We start from the raw sequence: 17566 nt of genomic DNA on the forward strand, positions 1-17566 counted from the left end.
GCTTTGGGGGCTTGATTCTGTAGGGACCCCTGAGAAGAGTACAGAAAGTCTTCCAGAGCTGACTTTTCTGGAAGAAGGAGGATGGAACATTCATCCATTGCCTCCTGTGCCCCAGTGGCTAAGTGTTTCCCTTGGGAGTATTAACTCTCCCCCCAGTTCGGCCTGCAGTGTTTGCTCAAAGACTCAACAGGCCCTTGTTGTTGGAGAGGACCGTGAGCCAGAGGGGGTAAGGACACATGTCACAGGCTTACATGTGATACTGTCAGTGTGCCCGAGCTCACCTAAAACTGGCCACCCAGCTGCTGTCCAAACAGAGGGAAGCTGAGGGGGTGTCACACGGGGACACCCAAAAGCACCTGCTATAGTTCACCCCTTACAACATTCAGATACATCTGTGCCCACATTAAGTCCTCTATGACAGGGATCCCTGGGTGGCGCAGCGGTTTGGAGCCTGCCTTTGGCCCAGGGCATGATCCTGGAGACCCGGGATCGAATCCCACATCGGGCTCCCGGTGCATGGAGCCTGCTTCTCCCTCTGCCTGTGTCTCTGCCTCTCTCTCTCGCTCTCTCTGTGACTATCATAAATAAATAAAAATTAAAAAAAAAAGTCCTCTATGACATTGGGTCTTCAGGTGGCAGACAGCCATAATCTCTAAAAACTTTAACATGGGATTCTGGGAGGATATGGAGTAGGAGGCACCAGGAATCTGTCCCTCCACCTAGACAGCAATTGCACTGGATAGAATCTGTCTGATATAAATATTTTGGGGCTCTGGAGTCTATTGAAGGCTTCACCTTCCAAGGGAAGCCTTAGATGGTAAATTGCAGTTGATTTGGAGATGAGTGATAAAGCAAATAAAAAAAAGTGGACCATATATGATTCAACCATAAGGTGGAGGAAGCACTTACACCTGCCACAACATGCATGAGCTTTGAGAACATGATGCTCAGTCAGAGAAGCCAGACTCAAAGCCCACAGACTGTGTGATTCCATTTGTATGAAGCATCCAGAACAGGCAAATCCAGAGCCAGAAACCAGATGAGTAGTCGGGGGGGCCAGAGAGCATGAAGGGATTGGGAGTGATGGCTAAAGGATATGGTTGTTTTTTTTTGGGGGGGGGGGGTAGGCTATAAGAATGTTCTAAAGTTGATTGTCCTGATAGTTGCACAAAACCATGAATAGATTAAAAGCCAGTGAACTGTTCACTGTAGGTGGGTGAATTGTAGGCATAGGAATTATATCTCAATAAAGCTGTTTTAAAAGAATTTTTTTGACTGCAGTTGATTTTAGTCACTTTAAGCTCATAGCACAGTAGCAGCTACCCATCCGCACCCCTATCCCCACAGCAGGCAGCTATACCCATGTGCCTGGGGCAGCGTAACTTGCAGGAGCTAGGGTGGGGGGAAAATCTCTAAGACATTCAAAACAACTGCCCATTTGGGGAAATTTAGAAAGTGATCAGCATGCTCAGAGAAAGGCTCAGAAAAGATCTGAGAAGGCTTTACGTTTACACCCGCCTCAGCTTGATCTTTAGCACAGAGACAGCCTTTACCATTGAAACAACAAACAACAACAACAACAACAACAACAATAAAAACCGCAAACCTGGAGGGAGAGTGAAAGTAGATTTCCAGAGTTACCACACAATTAGATTCAAATGTCCAGTTCTCAACAACAACAACATATCTCAAGGCATACCAAAGAAACAGGAAAGTACAGCCCAATCAAAGGGAAAAAATAATTCACCAGAAACTCTCCCTGAAAGTCACCCAATGGCAGATAGACAGACAAAGACTTCAAAACATCTATCAATGATGCACAAAGAACTAAAGGATGATATGGAGGATGTCAAGAAAATGACATGTGAACAAAATGGAAGTACTGTAAGGAGATCAAAACCAGAAAGATTCTGGAGCTAAAAAGTCCAACAATTTTTTAAAAAGATTTTATTTATTTATTCACAAGAGACACACACACACAGAGGCAGAGACACAGGCAGAGGGAGAAGCAGGCTCCACGCAGGGAGCCCGACACGGAACTCGATCCCGGGACTCTAGGATCACACCCTGGGCTGAAGGCAGGTGCTAAACCGCTGGGCCACCAGGGCTGCCCAAAAGTCCAACAATTGAAATGAAAAATTCACTAGAGGGATTCAAAGGCAGATTTGAACAGGCAAGAGAAAAGAATTAGTGAACCTGAAGATAGGACCATGGAAATTATTGAAGCCAAGGAACAGAAACAAAAAAGGTTGAACAAAAGTAACCAGAGCCCAAGAGACCTATGGGACACCATCAAAAGGACCAACATATGCACTGTGGGAATCCCAGAAGGAGAAGAGAGTGAAAGGGGCAGAGAATATTTGAAAAAATCATAGCTGGAAACCTCTCCAATTTCACGAAATACATGAATATAAATTTCCAAGAAGTTCTATGAACTTAAAGTAGAATGAACTCAAAGATACCCACACCGAGACACATCATAATCAAAATTTCAAAAGGCAAAGGCAAAGAGAGAATCCTGAAAGAAGTGATCAGGATGCCAGGGTGGCTCAGCAGTTGAGTGTCTGCCTTTGGCTCAGGGCATGATCCTGGGGTCCTGGGATCAAGTGCTGCTGTATTGGGCTCCCTGCAAGGAGCCTGCTTCTCCCTCTGCCTATGTCTCTGCTTCTCTCTCTGTGTCTCTCATGAATAAATAAATAAAATCTTTAAAAAAAAAAGTGAATCTTCACCCATGAAGGATCAGTGATAAGATTATCAGATTTCTCATCAGAAACTTTGAGGCCAGAACTTGGGCCAATGTATTCAAAGAGTCAAAGAATAAAACTATCAACCAGGAGCCCTATGTCTGGCTAAACTGTCCTTCAATAGTGAGGGAGAAATGAAGATGTTCCCAGATAAACAGAAGCCGAGAGATTTCAGGACCATAAAACCCACTCTGCAAAAAATGCTCAAGAGAGTCCAAGGTGAAATCAAAGATCACTAAACAGTAACTTGAAGATAGATGGAGAAATAAAAGTCTTAGTAATTAAAGGTAGATACACTGGTGATGATAAAACCTAGTATTACTGTAGCAATGGTTTGTAACTTTACTTTTTTTCTTTGTTTTCTACAGAATTTAGGAGACATACATTTTTAGTGTTGAGTGATGGGTGGAAGAGGTGAAGGGGAGTAAGAGTACACTTATTGTGGGGCACCTGAGTACCTTGGTCAGTTCAGTGTCTGACTTTTGATTTCAGCTTGGGTCATGATCTCAGAATTGTGGGATCAAGCTCCACATCTGGTTCCATGCACGGCAGGGAGTCTGCTTGAGATTCTCTCTCCCTCTCCTTCTGCTCCTCCCGCTGCTTGTTCTCTCTCTCTCAAATAAATAAATAAATATTAAAAAAAAAAAGAGGGTCATCTGGGTGGCTCAGTGGTTGAGCATCTGCCCTTGGCTCAGGGTGTGATCCTGAGGTCCTGGAATTGAGTCCCACATTGGGCTCTCCACAGGGAGCTTGTTTCTCCCTCTGCCTGTGTCTCTGCCTCTCTCTGTGTGTCTCTCATGAATAAATAAATAAAATCTTTTTTTAAAAAAAGAATATATTTACCATGATGAATAGTGAGTATAGAATTGTTGAATCACTAGATTGTACCTAAAACTAATATGACACTCTATGTTCACTACACTGGAATTAAAAAAAAAAAATGACATAGAGAAAGACTAATATATTTACCAAAAGACATTAGTGTAAAAACTAGTATTACTATAACTGGTTTGCAACTCTAAATCTTGTTTTCTACATAATGCAGGAGACTAATGCATTTAAAGGAACCACAAGTTTATGTTTTTTGCAACGCAAAGTATAAAGATGTAATCTTCTGACACCAACACGTGAAAAGGGTGGGGACAGAGCTATAAAGTAGAGTTTTTGCATTTTATTGATGTTAAACTGGCATAAATTCAGATTCGAGTGTTATAACTTTAGGATGTTACACATAATCCTCACAGTAACCACAAAGAACATAGCTATAGAATTTACACAAAAGGAAATGAGAAAGAAATTTCAATATTTCACTACAAAATTCAACTAAATGCATAAGAAGACAGTGATGCCGGAAACTAGAAACACAAAAAAGCTATAAAGCATATAGAAAACAAATAGCAAAACGACAGAAGTCTCTCCTCATTGGTAATTATGTTAAACATAAAGGAATTAAACTCTCCAAAAGACAGAGATGAGCATAATGGAAAAAAACACATGATCCAACTATATACTGTCTACAAGAGACTCACTTTCTTTTTTTGAAGTCTTTATTTAAATTCCAGGTAACATACAGTGTAATATTAATTTTAGATGTACAATATAGTGATTCAACAATTCTGTACATCATTCAGTGCTCATCACAACAGGTGCACTCCTTCATACCCATCACCTGTTTCACCCATCACCCCCCTCTCCCTTCTGGGAGCCATCAGTTTGTGAGAGACTCATTTTAAATCCAAAGATACAAGTAGCTTGAAAGTGAAAGGATGGAAAAATGCATTCCATGTAAATAGCAACTGAAAGAGGACCAAGCAGGAGTAGCTATATTGATACTAGACAAAATAGATTTTAAATAGAAAAAGAGATGTTTATTATAATTTAAAAAGTCTTTTTGATTATAGCCACCATAAAAAAACTTTTTCAAGAGTTTATGGAAGAGAAGGACATGATATATTAATAAAAGGTTTGGGGATGCCTGGGTGGCAGTTGAGCATCTGCCTTCAGCCCAGGGCATGATCCAGAGTCCCGGGATCAAGTCCCACATCGGGCTCCCCACAGGGAGCCTGCCTCTCCCTCTGCCTACGTCTCTGTGTCTCTCATGAATAAATGAATAAAGTCTTTAAAAAATAATAAAAAATAAAAGGTTTGATACAGCAAGAATATATGGTATAAACATTTATGCACCTAATGGCAGCCCATCAAAATATGTGAAGAAACAACTGGCCGGATTGCAGGGGGAAACAGACAGCTCTAGAACATTAGCTGTAGATTTCCATATCCCAATTGCATCAGTGGATAGAACAGCCACACAGATATAAGTAAGGAAATGACACAGCAAACAGACTAGATCTAACAGCCATATACAGAACAATCAACCCCAAACCAGAATACGCATTCCTCTCAAGTGCACAGGAGACATTTTCCAGGAAGACTAGGTTAGGCCACAAAGTAAGTCTCAAGGAATTTGAGGGGGTAGATATCATACAAAGTATCTTCTCTGACTGCAAAGGGATGAAGTTAGAAATCTATAATGGAAGGAGAATTGGAACATTCACAAAATTGTGGGAATTATACAACAGACTTTTAACCAACCTGTAGATCAAAGAAGAAATCACAAGGGAAATGCGAAAATACTTAGAGACAACAAAAACAAAACCACAACATACCCAAAGTTACAGGAGGCAGCAAAAGCAGGACCTAGGGGGATATTTATCAACATAGACATTTGCATTAAAAAAAAGAAAAGAAAGATCTCAAACCAACAACTCAACGTAAAGAATTATAAAAAGAAGACAGTGTGCCTGGGTGGCTCAGTTAAGTGTCTGCCTTCAGCTCATGGGTCATGATCCCAGGATCCTGGAATAGAGCCTGGCATCGGGCTCCCTGCTCGGGGAGGGGGGGGGCATCTGCTTCTCCCTCTCCCTCTACCCCTCCTCCTGCTTATGTTCTCTCGCTCTCACTCTCGCTCCATGCTCTCTCTCAAATAAATAAAATCTTAAAAAAAAAAGAATTATAAAAAGAAGACCTAAGATCTAAGAAAGAGCAGAGATCAATAAGAGAATAGAAAAACAATAGAAGAAAATCAATGAAACTAAAAGTCAGTTCTTTGAAAAGTTCACCTAAATCGACAGATTTTTAGCTAGAGTGACTAAGAAAAAAAGAGAAGATGCAAATTACTAAAATCAGAAATGAAAGTTGAGATATTTCTACTGATTCTACAGAAAGATTATAAGAGGAACACTATGAACAACCACATGCCAACAAATTGAGTAACTGTTGGTTTGCAGGCTCTTAGGGAGCTTCCCGGGTGTGATCTGAAACTGGCTTCATTTGCAGAGGGCAGGGAGAAAGCCAAGAAAGAGACAGGCCACTCCAGACTGGGAGGTGGCAGGTGTAATAAGCCAGGGAGCTTACATGTAAGGCCCGTCTTGGGCAACTGAGAGATGAGTAGATCTCCACACCCACCTGCCACATTTTAAAAGCTTATATAGACGCCTTTACTGCATTTGGTCATATATATCAGTCTGAAAGCCACATCATTATCTCAAGGCTCTGTCCTTGAAGCAGCCATTGGGAGCAGGGAAGGCAAGTGGAACCCATAATCCAAGTACAGGGGAGGAGGTGAGGAGTCTTTGATTGGTGGGGACCCGTGTGGTCCCACGGGCCAACAGTCGTCATGTCTTCTGGATGACCTTCCCCCAACAATAACCTAGATAAAATGATAAAATGGACAAATCCTTGGAAACACAAAATCTAACAGTGCTAAATTGTGAAGAAATAGAAAATTTCAATAGACCCATAACTAGTAAGGAGATTGAATCAGTAATTAAAAATCTCCCAACAAAAAAAGTCTAGACCTAGTAGCATCACCAGCCAATTCTACCAAACATTTAAAGAACTAATACCAATCATTCTTAAAGTTTTCCTAAGAATTAAAGAGAGAGGCTCACTACCTAACTCATTCTCTGAGGTCAGCATTAATTACGCCATAGTAAAGCCAGACAAAGACACTACAGGAAAACCATACACCGATATCTCTTATGGGCATTAGTGCAAAAATCTTCCTCAAAGCACTAGCCAACAAAATTTAGCAGCCTGTTAAAAGAATTATAAGCCATGACCAAGTGGGATTTATTCCTGGGATGCAAGGATGCAACATAGCAAAATCAACCTATGTAATATCTCACATTAGCAAAATGAAAAACAAAACAAAACACACGGCCATCTCAATTGATCATTGGACTGAATTGTATGGCCAGCTTTCCTGGTGTCCAGCTTGCAGATGGCAGACTGTGGGACTTGGGCCTTCATGGCTGCATGAGCCAATTCCTATAATGAATGTCCTCTTCATCTTTCTCTGTACCTATCTACATGTCTGTATCTGCTCTATAGCTATATATCCTACTGCCTCTTTCCCCTGGAGAACCCTAATACAGCATCCATTGTTTATCATTTCCCTTAAGAATTATTGAAAAGTTCCTGGTTCTTCGTATGTTTTGATTTTATCCTGGAATTCTGAGTACTGTGAAATTCTAGGTCCTATTAAAATCTTCTGATAAATGTTGATTTTTTAAAAAATAAGGACAAAAAAAAAATAAGGACGTCATGTGGGTAGTTTCAGATGCCAAGTTGTGATTCTCTTCCTCTGAACTGTGATTCTAAAGCAAGTTCCATTTTAAAAACCTTTGCAGTGCTATTTTGATAAGTCCCATGTGTGCACTACCCAGAGGCCAGTTTGGGATCTTGGTAGTGGTCTACACTAGCAGTTGGCAAACTACAGCCCACAAGCTCAATCCAGCCCATGGATTGTTTTTATAATGGCTTATGAAATAAAACTGGTTTATATTTGTATGAGAAAAAGAGAGAGAGAGAGAGAAGGGAGGAAAGAAGAAAGGAAGGAAAAAGATGGAATATGTGACAGAGAACATATGTTACTCACAAAGCCTAAAATATTTACTATCTGGCCCTTCACAGAGGAAGTTTTCTGATCTCTGTTCTCAAAGCCTTTGCTAGGCTGTTTCAGGTTAGTTCCACGCACACAAAACTAAGTCTTGGGACTTTGTGTGCATGCGTTTGAAGAATCCTTTTCCCCAGCTCTGTCCTCTCCATGACTTCCCCCACACTGTCCAAATCTCCAAGACCCACTTTCCTGGTTCTCCCACTAGAAAGTTGGCTGTGTGCTATTAATCATTCCCTATAAACGAGTCTATCTCAGCAAGAAGGGGCAACAGAAAAAAGAGAACATGGAGATTCCTCACCCTCTTCAAATGATAGGAACCACTCTCTGACCAGAGAGAAATGTTTTAGGTGCCTGTGGGATGGCTGGTACCCCCAGGAATGTACTCATGACCGGAGCTTGCCTCAGGACAGGGCTGGTTTAAAAAAAGAAAGGACTTTCCTGTCATGCTCTCTGTCCTGCAAAATACCCCGTTCCTGATTCTCTGGTCAGAAAGACAGTTTTTTTTTTTCTTAGAGTTTCTTCTGTTTCCACCTTCTTTGCAGTTCCAGGATTTGAGCTATACTAGAGTTTAACATGGAAAGGTGAAGAGAGAAACCAACCAACCAGGGAACTCAGATATTTCAATCTTTGATTTCCCTCCCCAATCCACTTACTCTGACTTACTTTTCAGAGTAAGTAAGAAAGTCTTCAGATAGTTGCTCTGTGAATTATGTCCTGGCGTTTTAGTTGTAATCAGTGGGAGAGGTAGGATGGAATGTGCTTACACTATCTTTGGAGGATCCAGAAGTCCTGCAGTTGAGTTCTGTATAGCGATCTTGCTAAGCATGCATTAATTCTAACAATTTGTTTACAAATTTTAAAAACTTCTAAATGCAAAATAATTTCATCTGTGAATAATGACAATTTACTTCCTCCAATCTCTGTATCATTTTCTTGCCTAACTAGAGGTTGGCAAACTTTTTCTGTAAAGGCCAGATAGTACTTATTTTAGACTTTGCAGACCATATGGTTTCTGTTGCAACTACTGAGCTCTTCAATTGTAGTGTGAAAGCAGCTATAGACAATATATAAATGAATGGGCATGGCTGCTTTCCAATAAAATTTTCTGTACACAAACAGGTGGGGTGAAACACTTCTGGAATGACAGAGTAAGGACTTCCAAAAATATGTTCCTTTGTAAAAGCAATGAGCATGTTGGCAAAAATCATCAGAAGCAACTTTTTCATGACTTTGGAAATTAACCAAAAGCTTGCAACAATATTTATTTTTGTTTTTAAAAAATATTTATTTGTTTTTTAGAGAGAGAGAGAGCGAGCATGTACAGGGGGGAGTGGCAGAGAGAGAAGAGAGTCCCAAGCAGACTTCGCACTGAGTGCAGAGCCCTACACAAGGGCTCAATCCAATGAGATCATTACCCAAGCTGAAACCAAGAGTTAGTGGCTTAACCAACTGTGTCACCCAATCGCCCAGGAGTATTTATTTTTTAAAAAAATATGGCTGAATCACAGTAAGAACAGCAAGCTTTGTGAAGTTTTAACCTACCCTATTCCCATTTCCTTCTCCCCAGTTTCATTGAAAAATGATAGTCTCACAACTATGGTGGTCACAACAACCAGCAGCCCTGCAGCCACTAGAAGGTAAAGAACGGATTTGGAGCTTCCAAAAAAGCCCCATATCCAGGGAATTGTCACTATTTGATCTGTCTGGCAACTCTCTGAAAAGCTCCATTCCCAGGGTTGCTTTTTTTGACCTGCCTTAAAGATTGCTTTGTGTGAACATCTCTAACTCCAGATCATTTGTCAAAAATAATTAGGTGCAACTGTTTAACACTGTAGCTGCCTGAAAAAGTGATATCAGTTGGGGTTAAAGAGAGGCTAAATAATAACTGGAGAATGAGATGTCCTTAGGGGGCTTTGAAATACTCCAACATGTCCCTGGGATGCACATATGTGTGTAGCTGTGCACACGCCCAGGAAAGACCTGTGAAAGCTTGAATGTCTCACCTCCGGCTGACCTTGAGGCTCTGTAAAAGCAGGAAGGGAAGGCTAGGACAGAGTTGTCAGTTGCTTGCTAGAGCACTGAAGGCATGCCCCAACACACAGACAGAGCCCCTCAACAAGGACTGGGAGACTTACTGATTTAAGGGATTTAAGGAAATCTCTAGCCAATCAGTAGCTGACCACTAAGCTAACTGCACAGAAATTTCAGTGGCTAAACACAGCAAAGAACACAGACCACAAGATTATTTCAGGAAAGTTACTAATGAAACCATCAGCAGCACCTACAAGAGCAAATTGCAGTAACAACAAACCCTTGGGAAGTGGAGATCTGATCCCAGATTTATGACATTATATTATTTTAAGTGCCCAATTTTCAACAAAAATTCATGAGCCATGCAAAGAAACAAGAAAGTATGACCCAGTTACAGTCCCCAAGGGAGCCTAAACACCAGACTTATTGAAAAACTTTAAATACACTATAAATGTGTGCAAAAGAAATTAAAGGAACAACACTAGTAACCAAATAGACATTGATAGAACACACAACGACATCCTGGGCACATTGCTGGTGAGGCCGCAGGGACATTCTGTTCAGACTCTGAGCAGTTTCCTCACCAGAAGCTTCCTGATTCCAGCTGCATTTGTGGATGTCTTGCTGCCTGTTTATTTTCTCTGTCCAACTCTCCCATGTTCCTGATGATTCGGAGCTCTTCAACATTCTCCCAGTGAATTCTTTCTCTGCTTTAGCCAGCCAGCCAGACTGGGTTTTGAATGCCAGCAGTTAAGAACCCCAACTGATATACTATTTTCTTTCTTTCTTTTTAAATTATTATTATTTTTTATTTTATTTATTCATGAAAGACACACACACACACACAGAGAGGCAGAGACACAGGCAGAAGGAGAAGCAGGCTCCATGCAGGGAGCCCAATGTAGGACTTGATCCTGGGACTCCAGGATCATGCCCTGGGCTGAAGGCGGGCACCAAACCACTGAGCCACCCAGGGATCCCCCCCTTTTTTAAGATTTTATTTTTAAGTAATCTCTACACCCATCATGGGACTCAAACCCATCACCCAAGATCAAGAGTCACATGTTCAAAGCCAGCCAGATATACTATCTTCTATCTTAGACATATTTTCATGCCATTAAATATTTTTCAAAATATTAGTTTAATTAATAAGTGCCCAATATTTCATAATTATACACTGTAATTTATTTAGCCATACCCTAGAGTTTGAGTGAATTACAAATTTATAGTATTTACAATAAATATTATTGTATTCGCATTTTAGTTTCAATCTTGACTATCTTCTTAAAATGTATTGGAAGTGGGGTTCCAGGTTAATGGTATGAACATTTTAAAGCTCTGTAGCATAAAGCCAGTTTTTCCCTAGAAATTTTATACCAATTTGTACCCTCACATTTGTACCCTCGTGGTTTAAAAAGCTCACTTTCACTCTATTCCATAAGATTGAGTATTACAATTTTAAACAATTTTTGACAATCCAACGGGAAAAGTTTTGGTGTTTTATTTTTTAAAAAGATTTTATTTATTTATGGGAGACACAGAGAGAAAGAGGCAGAGACACAGGCAGAGGGAGAAGCAGGCTCCATGCAGGGAGCCCGACATGGGACTCGATCCCGGGTCTCCAGGATCATGCCCCGGGCTGAAGGCAGGTGCTAAACTGCTGAGCCATCCAGGCTGCCAGAAAGTTGGTGTTTTAATGAGCATTTCTTTGATTACTAGTGAAGCTCAATATTTTAAAATATTTGTGTTTTCTTTTGTACATTTCCCATTGACTCTTTTTCTCCTGGAATGTTCATTTTATTGATTTGTCATTGCTTTTTATATATTAGAAGTGTTAACCATTTGTCAGATTTTTTGTGACTTTTATCCTTATTTATAGTTCCCCAATAAATCTAATTAAATGGCTTTTTAAAAACATATTTAAATTTTTATGTATTAAATTTTATCTAATTCTTTGTTATTTTTTCCTGCTGCTTTTATGTTTTGAAGGTATTTACTCACCCAGAGATCAAATATTTGGCTATAGTTTCTTTGAGTGTTTGATGATTTCCTTCTTTGTTTTAAATCTTTGAATCCTCTTGAATTCATATTGGAATATGGTGTGAAGGAAGGAGCTAATTTTATTTCTTTCTGAATGGCTTAGCAAATGTCCCGGCATCATTTATTGAATAATCTGTTCTTCCCCCACAGATTTTCAATGCCACCTCGTAAGCTGAGATGCGGTGATCACCATGGCAACGGGGCTGCGTTCAAAGCATTTGTTCTCACAAAGTGGAGAGCTGGTGCCCAGTAGGGCTCAGGCTAGCCTCCCTGCATGTCCTCCCTAATTAAGATGCACCTTTTTGGTTTTGACTTTTCAAAAAATTCTCCTTTTATCAACCACCATACAGAAGGAAAATTAAGGCCAAGGCCCTTGGTGTCCCATCTGTTAAGAGCCAGACCTGCCAGAAGGCTTGGAGCTGAGGAGGTAGGCAGTGAGGGGAGAGAGTAGTCAATGATTTGGTCCTGTTATGTCCCAAGCACCTGGAGGAACGTCATCATGATCCTTAAGTAGCTGGAGGGTGGGGACAGCACGGCCACGTTTGAGAACGCAGCACTCATGTAACACAAAGCTGAGCCTTCTCTGTTGACCCAGAGAGAGCTGCTGCCACTGACAGACAGCAAAGCCACACTTCTGTGCTCTCTGAGGCTTCCAGCCTTAGGTCCCAAGGGTTCTCCTTCTCTTTTTTTTTTTTTTAAAGACTTTATTTATTTATTCATAAAAGAGAGAGAGAGAGGCAGAGACATAGGCAGAGGGAGAAGCAGGCTCCCTGGGGGGAGCCCAATGTGGGACTCGAACCCAGGACCCCAGGATCACACCCAGAGCTGAAGGCAGATGCTCAACCATGAGCCACCCAGGTGCCCTGAGCATCCTCCTTCCTGATCAGGTATTTGTGTCCAGCCTGGAGGGATGAGACCTCAGCCTGGGCTCATTTGCCAACAAAGAGGAGGAGTCCTACCTCTGGGAAGGCCCTGTGGAGCCTGAGCACTGGCAGGGTGAGGGGGTGGGCGGAGCAAGGAGGTACTTGACACCCACTTTGAGCGCTGGGTGACTGCAAAGCCACCAGCTACATGGGGAGAGCAAGTGGCCATGGCAGCTGTGGTAAGATGCAGAAGTCACGAGCAGATGGAAGCGGTGAGCAGAGATGGGACAACCCATCTCTGAGAACAGGGATGGGCACAGGACAGAGCCATGGGAGTCAGCAGCCTCCTTCCTCCACTGAACCCCAGCTTAGATCCGGCACAACTCCCCCCACCCCCACCCTAGTGTCCCCCGAGGTCCCTGTAGCCTTGCAATAAGCCCCTGTTACTTGAAGCACTTGGACCTGGGTGTGGTACCCCTGGCCTTCCACTGGGCACGTCTGTAGGCTGCCCTGCTGGCCCTGGGCCTCCAGCCTCAAGCACTCACCACCCCTCCTCCCTGCTGCCCCAGGTTCAAGGACTCCTAGAGCCCCGGTGCAGGGGTCTTTCCTCACTGGTCCTGCCGGCCCACCTGAACCAGTGGCAGAGTGGTCTGGGGGGTTGGTTGGTGAAGAACCGAGTCTGCCCACCCATTCCCCAACTCTTTGCAACTGTCCTCTCCTCTCTGTTGCCACCATTCAGGTCTCATGCCCTTTGGCTGGAGGGCTCCTTCCATACAAGTGTCCAACTGTGTCTCTCCCCTGCTGGAAACTTCCATGGCAGCCCACTACCATGAGGACAAATCTTCACCTTTCTTAATCTGATCTCATTTTCCCTCCTCTCCCATCGGCTCCCAGCCCCTTTCTGGCAACTTCCCTGTGCTTCTAACACTTCCTTTCTCCTTCCCACACTGATGGGCCTTTGCACATGCTGGGCTTGCCCTGCCCCCTCCACCACCTGGCTAACTCTACTCAATCTTTCAGGTGCCTTAGCTGTGTCACCTCCTTGAGAGGATGCTCCTCCCCCCAGGGGAGCTCCAGGCTCCTTCCTGGGGTCCCCTCACTGCTCTCCTTACTTTCCACACTCTAGAAGGCAAGGACTGGCTTACTCCAACCTAGGGACTGACCTATCGATGGGCCTGTCGGCGGAGGGGAAGGCTGGGGCAGGCTGGGGGCATCCTCCACCCCTACCCAGGGTATGCTGCTGAGTAGTGGTACTGGCAGCTGAGGCAGGGCTTTTCCTGGCAACCTGGCTTCTAATGAGGCCATGTCTATCCCCAGGGATGGATCAAGATGGGCTTCCTACTTCTAACGCTAGGGGCTGCTGCACTCCCAGCACCCCAGAGACTGGCCCTGGACAGAGGCCAGGAATGTTCACAAGTGCAAGTTAGTAAATCGGGGCGGGGGAGGTATGGACAGGCTGCAGCTGACCCCTTGGATGGAAAAATCTTGGAGAAGGTACAGCCATGCCAACTCCTGCCAGGAATTCTGGGGAGGGAGCAGTGTTCGGCAGAAACCCTTGAGCAATAGAGCCCAATCCCCATAGTGTCCCCAGTGAGGCCAGGGAGGGTATGGGCCCCTCAACAGCATACAAGAAGCTAGGTGCCATGTTAGAACTGGAACTTAAGATTCCAGGGTCCCTTCTGCTATTCTGAGCCACACAGGCAAGCTCTGGTGAAGGGGGGTCTCTTGGCAGCAATCTCCCCCTGCCCCAGAGTCCTCAGCAGCTCAGACAAGGCTTTCCTAGAATGGCTCCCTGCAGAAAAATACTTCAAGCCAAATCGGGGAGCATCCTGACACCTGAGACCAGAGCTTCCCACCTTTGCTACGGATGTGTGTATCAGGTGGGCTCAGGTGATGGCCTTGGGAGGCTAGCAGAGGAATGCTGGGATAGCCAGAGACCCCAGGTTAGGCGTGGCCACCAGGTGCAGCCCCGATCATTTATCCCTAGTGTTGTACCAACATCATCCCATTCTCTGTGAGCCATGATGTGAGAAAGGTCAGGAGCTCTGCCTCAGGTGAGGGCAGAACAGCTCCACTTCGGGGGCAGCCAGGCCCGACAGCTGGCATTCTAGCACACTCACTGGTGCCTGGTATCCCTGGGGTCTTGCTGTGTCAGGAATCTTGTAAAGAGAGAACAGTGCTGTGGGGAGAGGGTGAAAGGTTCTATCCCCCAACTCCAGCAGAATCCTTGAAGATCAAGCCTCAGGGTTTGGTAGAAATTTCTGGAATGTGCCAATCCTACAGAAAGGTTTTCAGAGCTGCCAGGGACGGACCTTACAGGTCAACACAGTAGTGAAGAGTGCAGGCTCTTGTTTAGCCATAAAGAGAAATGAAGCTCAGACACATCCACAACATGGATGAACCTTGAAATCATTATGCTCAAAGAAGCCAGAAGAAAAAGGCTTACATACCAGTAGGATTCTGGTATGTGAAATGTCCAGAATAGGCAAATTCATAGGTAGCACATTAGTGATTGCCTAGGGGTGGGAGGAATGGGGGCATTGGGGTAGTGCTCGAGTGTACCGGCTTTCTTTTGGGGGTGATGAAAGTGTCCTAAAATTGATTGCACAACTCTGAATACACCAAAAGCCACTGAATTATACACTTGAAATAGGTGAGTTGATGGTATGTGAATTATAGCTCAATAATAACAATTTCAAAAGCTCAGTTATGAAAAAGGGAATGTAGGCTGCAGGGTCAGATGGCCTGGGTTCAAATCCTGGCCCCACCACTTCCGAACTGGGCAACCTTGGGCCAGTCACTTAACCTCCTGCCTGAATTCGCTCACCTGCAAAATGAAGGTGACAACGTACCTGTTTTGTCAGGGTGGCGTGAGTCAATACATGTGACCATCAGGGCTGTGCCAGACACATGGTAAGGCATCTGCTCCAAATAGTTCAGCCCTTTGATGTGGTGGAAGTTGTAAGCCCCAAGACGTGAACAGTCGTGCCCTAGGTCACTGTCGTAACAGCCTCCACACTACAAGTCCAAGTCCTCATCCCTGGAACCTCTGCATGTGACCTTATTTGGACAAAGGGTCTTTGAGGATACGATTGAGTTAAGGATCTTAAGACTCCCAGCTTGCCAGATCACCCAGATGGGCCCCAAATCCAATGACAAGTCCTTGTAAGAGATACAGAGGACGAGACAGATAGAGGGGAGGAGGCCATGTGTGACGGCCAGCCCCCAGCCAGAGGGATGCCCAGAGCCACTGCAAGCTGGAAAGGGGAAGGAACGGATTCTCCCCGAGAGACCGAGAGACCGCCTTGGGAGCACAGCCCTGCCGACACCCGGATTTTGGACTCCACAACTGTGACAGCAAGCATTTCTGGCAATCTGTTATGGCAGCCCCAGGAGCTGGTACAGTGACCCAGCCTGTAGTGTCAGAGCAAGAACTTTCAACTCCACTTACCACTTGGGACCCCCTTTGTTGCATTTACCTGCAGATAAAAAAAAAAAACAGCTTCAATCCCAGACACCATGAAGGTTCTGGAAGCAGCTTCTGTGATCCATCCTCCTGATGAGGACACGGAGGCCCCGCTGTCTACTTGCCCATGCCACACACCCATCGACAAGGAGGGAGGTGAGGCTGGAACATGTGAGCCCCGCTGTCTGCTTCGGGCACACCGGCTCATTAGATTTACCAGCCACTGCCTGAAAAAGTATTTAATTTGCCTTTTACAATGCACCAATTGCAAGTTAATTAACTGGCAATTGAAAGTTATAGGTGACATTAGAATTTATTAATAACATTGGAAATAAATCTCCCTGGAATTCAAGTAATTGAAAATCTTATGAAATTCTCTTTTTTATCATCCATAAAACGGGTCTGGGAGAGAGGTGTTCCAGAAACTTCAGGGGGTGGCTGGGACTGCAGGTGTGGGATAATTGGGTGAGAGGGGACTTCTGCTCTGACCTGAGCCCATGTCGGATGCCTGCCTGCCTCCCTGTGCACCACCTCAGTCACTAGGGTCTCCTAGTGCCTAGAGCCTCCTAGGGTCGAGAAAGCAATCAGTCTCCTTTTGGGAATGTCCTGTGACTCACTGCAGTGATCAGAGTGGGGCACTGGGGACGCAGATGTGACCCTGCCCACAAGAAGGTCACAGCCTGGCGGGGTCAACAGAGCCGTGAGGGCTGGGGCTGGGGCCCAGGGCCAGAGTCAGGCAGTTCCTGCCCATCTGGCAGGAGAATAGCCCCTTGAGGGTCTTTAGACTTGCCAAGTGCAGAGTGAGAAGAATGTGCCCCCCAAATACCCTTCCCGCCTGGCCAGCAGCAGGCTTCCCAGTGCATCTTGGGAAGGGAGAGGCTCAGAGGTGACCCCAGAGCCCCCAGGGGTCAAGCTAGTGTCTGGTTGACTTCCAGCCACACCCTGGTTCCCTCTCAGTCCCAGGAAACAAGTTGTACCATGTTTTTTTTTTTTAAAGGATTATTTTTTTTTAAGATTTTATTTATTTATTCATGAGAGACAGAGAGAGAGAGAGAGAGAGAGGCAGAGACACAGGCAAAGGGAGAAGCAGGCTCCATGCAGGGAGCCCGATGTGGGACTCGATCCCGGGGCTCTAGGATCACGCCCTGGGCCGAAGGCAGACACTAAACTGCTGAGCCACCCAGGGATCCCCAAGTTGTACCATGTTGTTTTGGGTTCTAATCCCTAGCATGTGCGGCAGGGAATGTGGGGTCCTATTGGAATGCCCTGGAGGAACCCCAGCCTGGACGGAACTAGGTTTCTGACCTACTTCCAAGATTTTGACCAAGGCCATCCAGCCCTTCCTGTGGGAGCTCCCACATCTCAAGGCTTCATGGCAGCTGCGAATTACTGCCTGAGACCGTCATGTGTCCCCAGGCAGAGGCAAAGCACACCCCCTTACCCCCAGCTGTGCCAGTGGCTT

At 44.5% G+C, this 17566-nt stretch overlaps 1 protein-coding gene across 2 annotated transcripts in view; it reads right to left on the reverse strand.

The window, feature by feature from the left end:
* The window catches only part of COL26A1 (collagen type XXVI alpha 1 chain), a 197733-nt gene that overhangs the window by 13134 nt on the left and 167033 nt on the right, over positions 1 to 17566 (reverse strand). The window contains exon 13 of one of the 2 annotated variants that reach the window (XM_049111089.1): positions 16090 to 16117. The exons of the other annotated variant lie outside the window; for it this stretch is intronic. Within the exon in view, the coding sequence (XP_048967046.1) occupies positions 16090 to 16117 (28 nt within the window). The remainder of the gene's footprint in view (positions 1 to 16089; positions 16118 to 17566) is intronic. 2 annotated transcript variants of the gene reach the window in all.

This window comes from Canis lupus, chromosome 6, assembly GCF_003254725.2.
Source record: "Canis lupus dingo isolate Sandy chromosome 6, ASM325472v2, whole genome shotgun sequence".
Taxonomy (NCBI): domain Eukaryota; kingdom Metazoa; phylum Chordata; class Mammalia; order Carnivora; family Canidae; genus Canis; species Canis lupus.